The sequence below is a fragment of the Microtus ochrogaster genome, chromosome 5 (assembly GCF_000317375.1).
Source record: "Microtus ochrogaster isolate Prairie Vole_2 chromosome 5, MicOch1.0, whole genome shotgun sequence".
Lineage (NCBI taxonomy): Eukaryota > Metazoa > Chordata > Mammalia > Rodentia > Cricetidae > Microtus > Microtus ochrogaster.
Genome location: NC_022012.1, coordinates 96,122,775 through 96,131,331, shown reverse-complemented (window position 1 = coordinate 96,131,331; position 8,557 = coordinate 96,122,775). Strand labels below are relative to the sequence as shown.

The 8,557-nt window shown below is 41.0% G+C and overlaps 2 protein-coding genes across 2 annotated transcripts; one reads left to right on the top strand and one right to left on the bottom strand.

Moving 5' to 3' along the window:
* Positions 1–508: 508 nt before the first annotated feature.
* LOC101980962 (hemoglobin subunit beta-like) lies at positions 509–961 on the bottom strand. Its single transcript, XM_005348173.1, has one exon. The coding sequence runs from the start codon at positions 959–961 to the stop codon at positions 518–520; it is 444 nt and encodes a 147-aa protein (XP_005348230.1). The 3' UTR covers positions 509–517.
* Positions 962–7,116: 6,155 nt separating this feature from the next.
* On the top strand, positions 7,117–8,341 carry LOC101980687 (C-C chemokine receptor type 1). The gene has a single exon (XM_013346493.2). It carries the CDS (start codon positions 7,117–7,119, stop codon positions 8,182–8,184), a length of 1,068 nt encoding a protein of 355 aa, XP_013201947.1. The 3' UTR covers positions 8,185–8,341.
* Positions 8,342–8,557: the final 216 nt, after the last annotated feature.

Genomic DNA, 8,557 nt, shown 5'->3' with positions numbered 1-8,557 from the left:
TAGACTGTGACATAGGTTAATGATTAAGAAAATAATTGAATGCAGGGTGGTGGTGGCGCATGCCTTTAATCCCAGCACTCAGAAGGCAGAGGCAGGCAGATCTCTGGGAGTTCGAGGCCAGCCTGGTCTACAAGAGCTAGTTCCGGGACAGGCACCAAAGCTACAGAGAAACCCTGTCTCGAAAAAAAAAGAAAAGAAAAGAAAAGAATTGAGTTCCAGAAGCCCAACTATCTCAAGTTCTTTTAATCTTAATGTTCACAGGCTTCAGTGTGAATCATAGCTAAAACAAAGCTTTGAGATAATACAAATCAAGGTTAGATTAAAATGCTTTTGTTAATAGCTTTGAAGCTTAAAAAAAACCAAAGAAACAATTTTTTTTTTGGCAAGGAAAATAAATATCTTTTATTAGATAGAAGTAGAAGCACAAAGATCTTCATTATTTAGCCCACATGGAGAGTTTTTCTCCAGGGGACAAAAAAATAAAACATTAGTGCATAAACAAGAGCAGGAAAGGGGGTTAGTGGTACTTGTGAGCCAGGGCAGAGGCCACACCAGCCACCACCTTCTGAAAGGCAGCCTGTGCAGCAAGGGTGAAATCCTTGCCCAGGTCGTGGGACAGCACAATCACGATCATATTGCCCAGGAGCCTAAAGTTCTCAGGATCCACGTGCAGCTTGTCACAGTGCAGCTCACTCAGGGCAGAAACGGTGCCCTTGAGGTTGTCCAGGTGTTTCAGGCCATCAGCAAAAGCATGGATCACCTTCTTGCCATGGGCTTTCACCTGGGCATTGCCCATGACAACAGAGGCAGAGGACAGGTCCCCAAAGTGTTCAAAGAACCTCTGGGTCCAAGGGTAGACAACCAGCAGCCTGCCCAGGGCCTCAGCGCCAACTGGGTCAGCGTTGGCCTTCCCCCACAGGCCGAAGATGGCAGCCTTCTCGGCATCAGTCAGGTGCACCATGGTTTCTGTTTCTGGGCTTGTGCTTCAACACCCAAAGAAACAATTTAAAGTTTAGAAAGGCACACAGTTGAGTAAGAGACTCCTTGAGGTCAAATAACAAGAACAACGCTGCCCAATTATTAATAGTTGCCGTGCCTCTCTTACTAGGATTGGTTGGTGATCAAGGATGATGATTAAATCCTTGTACACATTTCTGCCATCTGTTTCCTGATGATATAAAAAATAAAATTGTTGATGAGTGGGTATGTACCCAGGGGATTTAAAGTAGAGATGACATTGTTTTTCCATATATAAAAGTTTAGGGTTGTGATTCTTTTAAGATTCCTTATAAAATTACCTTTTGAGATAAGTAATAAAGTGATGGATCTTTTCTTTGTAACCACAAAATCAGCCTGCCAGTAAAAGAACTGGCTGAGAGAAATACCTTGCTTGCTTACACTCTGCTAATCTATGACAAATGACTTGTACATGAATGTATGAGTTCTTGGAAAAACTTGTTTTATACTTATAATACATAAAATGTTTAATCATATAAAGGATATAAAAATGTTTTTTACCTATATTCATTATAATCATTCACCTGAAAAATATAAAGTAACCACAATGTAATTTTTACATCACCTGAAAGATTTTGCTGGAATATAAAAACTATAAGGTAAAAAATAAAGTTAGTTACAAGGAAGACATTAAGAGAAAGACAGAAGGGGATACATCTGGATAGAGGTAAGAAAAGAAATAAAGAACAGGAGAGAGAACAGAGAAAGACCCTAAGAGTGTGTGGGTTCCCCTTTTTCACCAGGCTCAAGAGTTAAGTTTAGGCCCCCTCATTGCCCCAGAGAATTTTTGCTTCCTCAGATAGTCAACTTGGGTGATAATCCACTGACTCTGTTGGTGTTGGCTCTTCCTCACACCCTGGGCTGCTGGAGACTAGTCCTCAGGCCAGTGGTACTTATCAGTGACTTAATAGCTAATTTCACATATAAACAAAAACATACCAATATGTGTCCTTCTGAACCTGAGCTACCTCACTCAGGATAATTTTTTTTCTAGCTCCATCCATTTACCTGCAATTTTCATTTTTCTAATGGCTGAGTAATACTCAATTATGTGAATGTATCACATGTTATTTGCTCTTTCATCTGATTGCTTCCAATTTCTAGCTGTTATAAATATAGCAGCAGTGAACACAGTTGAGAAGGTATCTCTGTAGTATAATGTGTAGTGCTTTAGGTATAGTCCCAAGAGTGGTGTAGCTGGATATTAAGGTATATTGTTTCCCAGCTTCCTGAGAAATCACCATACTTATTTCCATAGTGGATGTACAAGTTTGCACTTCCACCAGCAATAGATGAGTGCTCCCCTTACTCAACATCCTCACCAGCATTGAGTTGTTAATTGTTTTATTAACCATTCTGACTGGTATAAGATGAAATCTTAAAGTAATTTTGATTTAGCTTTCCCTGATGGTGAAGGAAGTTGAATATTCCTTTAAGTGCTTTTAGGCCATTTGACTTTCCCCTTTTAAGAATTCTCTGTTTAGACCTGTATCCCATTTTCAAACTGGGTTATTTGTTTCTTTGATGCCCCATTTCTCGAGTTCTTTATATATTTTCGATATCAGCTCTCTGTAGGATGTGTAGTTAGTAAAAAAAATCTTTTTCCATTCTGTAGCCTGCCACTTTGCACAAATTTCTTTCATGAGGTCCCATTCACTAACTGTTGTTCTTAGTGTCTGCGTGTAAGTGCCTGTGCTTACTTACTGGGATAAGTTCACTTGATATGGCATCCAGGAATGAAATCAGGCTTGGGTTGGAGGTGCCACAGCATAACTGAGGCTGTGACAATTTTATTAACAGCAATCAGATTTTTATACCTTTATCAGATACAGACTATAATGGCAATTGCCAAGATCAATACAGTTGTATTTTCCAGGATACAATGAAATTTGCAAGCTATACAGAGTACACAAGATTAATGTCTAAGACGAATTGTCCTGTCAAGTTTCCATGCTTTCTTGATTACTATAGGATCATACAGAGAATCACAAGGTGGCCAGAATGCTTCATTGACTTCGGGGTGCATTCTCAGAAATGGAAGGCAAATTGTGCCCCTAGGAGCCATGGACTCTAACCTGAAAAAATATGATGAATGCCTCTCAAGGCATCTAGGCCAGGCCAACTTCATGGTTCCCTGCCCCTGGGCTAAGTGTTGAGTTCAGAAAGCTTTTTTCCTGTGCCAATGAATTCAACCTATATCCTACTTTTCTTTTCTCTTAGAGTCAGTTTATCTGGTCTTATGTTTAAGTCTTTGATGTATTTGGAGTTGAGTTTTGTACACAGTGATAAGTATGTATCTGTTTTAATTCTTCTACATGCAGCCATCCAGTTTGACCAATACTATTTGTTCATGGTGATATCTTTTTTTTTCAGCGTGTATTTCTGGCTTCTTTATCATTGTGTCAAACCCTCTGATGCTCTTCATGTACTCTTTTATCTCATACTCCTGCTATGAGCCTAAGTGCTCATTGTTCTCATTTGAAAGAATGAGACCTTAGGCTCAGAGAAGTGTAGGGACCTGCTGGGCTTGGCACTTGGACCATATTTTCCCAGTGCATGCATGAATCAAGAGTATCAAGAAGGGAAGAGTCTACAGCTGTAGTAAAAGGAGAACACAGGCCCTTGTTCCATCCCGCCCAGCTAGCTTATGCCTGAAATAATCACACGTAGATCTGGATTAATTAAATTGCTGCCTGGCCAATTATTTCTACTCTCATATTGGCTAACTCACATATCAATCTAACCCATTTTTAATAATCTGTATTGCCACTTGACTGTGGCTTACTGGCATGAGTCTCACAAGCATCCATCTCAGAGAGGAGAGCCATGGTGTCTGCCACACTGCCTTCTTCCTCCCTGAATTCTGTTCTGTCTACTCCACCCATCTAAGGGCTGGCCTATCAAAAGGCCAAAGAAGCTTCTTTATTTAACCAATGAAAGTAACACATAGACAGAAGACCCTCCTACACCATACAACCATGCCACTCTGAACATATCCAATGTTTTAATGTGTGGTTTGTTTGTTTGCCTGCTTGCTTGTTAAGACAGGGTCTCTCTGTGTAGCCCTGGCTGTTGCTATGTAGACCATGCTGGCCTGGAACTCACAGAAATCATCCTACCTCTGCCTCCTGAGGGCTGAGAATTAAAGACATGTATCATCACACCTGTCAAAAAAGGAAGAGTAAACAGCATGCACTCTCCTGCCAGATATCCTTGAGGGGAAACCATCCTTTGAAGTTTGGTTGGGAAGAGATTTGGGAGCAGAGGAGAGGTAAAGGAAGCAGTTAGAGTACAAATAGAAATAACATCAGTGTAGAACCCAAAAGAAAAGGGCAGGTCTCTCTAGGTCCTCATTCATCAGTCAGATGATTTTGAGGAACAAGACAGGTTCTGCTTTAGACTTTTCTATTTGCAATCTTTTTTTCAAAGGCTTCTCACTGACCACAAGAACTCTGTGACCAGCCCCCAAATTTACACGCCCACACTTATGCATTCAGTTGCTCCATGAGTTCTGGGGAACAACTCATTGTCACTCACATGGTCCAACTCAACTCCACCCAACCACACCCTATGCAATCCTTGTAGGGTAGAGCTCCTTCTGAGAAGACTAGAACTTTCCTGGAACTATAGCAGAGTGGACAGAGAAAACACGTGTATCAAATTTGGACCCCAGGAATTAACCACTGGTGGGCATCGTGGTGTTTCATAGGCAGCCAACCATACAAAAAGAAGAACTTTACATCCTTCTTGTCATTTTGAAAGACTGTAAAACCAGAGTCCAATCTCCATCATCTCACAAGACACCAAGAACTTCTTACTTGTTCAAAACCTTGCACCATGAATTCATAAAGACTCTTAAAAGCCAAGAAACAAAGCCTGTGTGGACAAAATCCTCTGGAAACAGAGTAAGTTGTACTTGTCTTTTCTATGATGCTAGTTAGTGTAAAGGGAAATCATAAAGGCACAGGAATCCTCAACAGTGGGTAATACTTTGAGAATCAGATGGTTCCTATGTAACCTATTGCTATATCTGTAAAGCAATTAATACTCAAGAATACTTAAGATCTTGTGTGTATTCCTAAAGCTGGATGTTCAGGTATAAAACATTTTCTAGAAAGTGATCTTGATGGTTTGTTGTTGATGATTAAGAAAGTAAACCAGCATAAAAGACAAGAAATGCCTTTCAGGGAAATCTATTTTAAAAGAGATCCTTATTCATATAAAGGCCAACATAATATAGTATATGAAGAAATGGCAGAAATAAAATATATATTAATGAAAAAAATCATTGCAAGTAAAAAAATTATAAAAATTCTGAACCAATTTCTTAAAATTAAAATTAAAATCACAAAACTGGGACTACTGTCTTGGAGAAGGTAGAAAGTCACCACCTAGAGGTAGCAGGTGCAAAGATAGAGTCTTGGGATACATCTGTTGTATTCTAACATGATGCGGGTTTGTTTTATGCAGAAGAAAGCTGGGTATGACTGATTGAAGCAAATTCCTATTTTGCCTTTCCTTCCATGAGTTAGGAAAAGGTAGGACAGCTACAAATTTTCAATGAACAAGAAACCTTTAGATTTTCATAGCCATTCTTTTCTGATCTTGAAATTCTCTACATACCACACAGCAAGATGCTCTGGGATTCCTAAACCAGTGAGACCATGAATCACTAGCAAATAAGTAACAATACCTGACATTGGCGTGCATGACAGTTCTGGGTTATCTAAGCAAGAAGACCTGGGTAGCAAGTTGCTACAAAATACACAAAACTTGCCTCTACCTAAAATAGTTAATGTTTGTTAATTTCTGTGATGGCCAGTTACAAGTTGTCCCATGCTGTGTAGAGATGGAGCAGACGTACACACTGACACTTATGAGCCACAACAAACATCTGGCATCACTCTGGGCCTGAGTACTTCTTGTCATCTTTTCCCAGACACTTCACAAATGAGCAAGCTACAGGAAACTACTTACTGGAAGATTCCAGGCTCTAGGGATATACATGAGCACTGGGAAGGGGCCCTGGGGAAGACTTCTACAAGCAGATATTCACAGGCCTGGGAGAGTCAATGACAACATGGGCCTTCTGTTCCTCCTCCAAACACAGTCAGGGTCATGTCTACAGGCCATGTCCTCCTTCTAGCCTTCTCAAGATGCTCACAGAGGGCTACTGAGTTAACTGTAAAACTACCTATACCATATAAAGGCCATGTGACATGGATCAGCCTAAGCCAAACAACCAGCCTGGTATCTTCAGTCTCATCCTATAAAGTGATAGAATGTTCTAGTAGGAATTTGCTATATCAGATCTATAGATTTTGGAGTATAATGATTTTTTTCATTAAAGAGCATGCATTGTCCCACTACCAACTGAAACTAATCTAGTCTCTTGGACAATAAGATAAATAATAACTTTCCATAGCTATGAACATTTGTTGCTTCCTGGAGCTTTTGTAGAGACTCCAGTAACAAAGCCAGCATGTGATGAGAGGCAGCAGAGTCAAATAATTTCAGTGCTGGAGTTGAACAAAACACTCATGGCTTTCTTCTTTAGCTCTTGTTTTGTGTCCTGTGCCACATTTCAGTAACTTGGGGACAAACTCTGTGTCATCACTTCTGAGGTACTGAGCCACACTGTAGTATCAAGTAACAATGTGCACCCCATTTCATCACCTCTGAATGGAATCAACTTGCCTCCTTAACAGGTGTTGAACACTAAGTTCAAATTCAGCCACTTGGGGTCATTTAGAAATCATTAATTAGAACAGTGATTAGTTAGAACATTAGTTAGAACAAAAACTCTTTTGTGTTTGATCCATTGAACTTCTTACACAGTCACTCTTAGAATAATTGAATGAATTATTCACACACTCATTTATTTGTTCTGTGGCCCTCTTAGACTATAATGTCCATGTAAGAAGCAAATGCAAGAGCTCCTGGCCCTCCATTTCATCCCTAGGATTTTATAATCACTAAGATTAAATCAGCACTTTATTAGCTGAAAAAATGTAACCATTGTCTTGTCTTTGTTGCCTAGAACCCTCTGTCTTTAATAGAAAAATAAATATAGAAGCCATTGCTCCTGACCAGTCCCTCATGGAGATTCCAGCTACCACAGAAGACTACTATACAATCACAGAATTTGACTATGAGCAGTTCACCCCTTGCCAAAAGGCTTCTATAAGAGCCTTTGGGGCTGGATTTCTACTCCCTCTGTATTCCCTGGTGTTCATCATTGGCATGATAGGCAATATCTTGGTGATTCTGGTTCTCACGCAGTACAGGAGACTTCGAAGCATGACCAGCATCTACCTATTCAACCTGGCCATCTCTGATCTGATCTTCCTTTCCACTTTGCCTTTCTGGATTGACTACACGTTAAAAGACAACTGGGTTTTTGGTGATGCCATGTGTAAACTCCTCTCTGGGTTTTATTACCTGGGCCTATACAGTGAGATCTTCTTTATCATCCTGCTGACGATTGACAGGTACCTGGCCATTGTCCATGCAGTGTTCGCTCTGCGAGCCCGGACTGTCACTTTTGGCATTACCACAAGTATCATCACCTGGGCCCTAGCCATCTTGGCCTCCATCCCTGGCTTATACTTTTTCAAAGCCCAGTGGGAGTTCACTCACCATACCTGTAGCCCTCATTACCCCTTCGAGAGCCTGAAACAGTGGAAGCAATTTCAGGCTCTGAAGCTGAACCTCCTTGGATTAATTTTGCCTCTGTTAGTCATGATCATCTGCTACACAGGAATCATCAGAATTCTGCTCAGACGACCCAGTGAGAAGAAAGTCAAAGCCGTGCGTCTGATATTTGCCATCACACTTCTCTTCTTCCTCCTCTGGACGCCCTATAATCTGACTGTCTTTGTTTCTGCTTTCCAAGATGTTCTATTCACCAATCAGTGTGAGCAGAGCAAACAGCTGGACCTGGCCATACAGGTGACAGAGGTGATTGCCTACACCCACTGCTGCATCAACCCAGTCATTTATGTCTTTGTGGGTGAACGGTTCCGGAAGTACCTCCGGCAGCTGTTTCAAAGGCTTGTGGTTGGACCCCTGGCAAAATGGTTGCCCTCCCGTTTTGTGGACAAACCAGAAAGGGCCAGTTCTATGTCTCCATCCACAGGGGAGCATGAGCTCTCTGCTGGCTTATGATTCCGACTCCTGGGTGTCAACCAAAGTCTAGGAGAGAGTGAGGAGATAGTACATGACTCCCCACGACAGATACTGGCAGCTGTCACAATGAGGGTTCACAATTTTATAGGGTCAGACGGAACTTATAGGTGGTTCCGGTATAAATCATTTCTTTAACTCTTTCCTTGTCTGTCTGTCTCTCTGTTGAAAAATAAATGAATGAGCAAAGTGAGGTGGGTGCTCCAGAGACTGGGAAAATGGTTGGCAACGAAGGGCTTGGGCCCAACAAGAGTTAGGGCCTGTGGTCATTAGCAAACAAAGCTGAACTGAACTTTTACTGAACTCCACTCCTAATGATGTGATATTCTGAGAAAATTTCAAGAAAAATATTGTA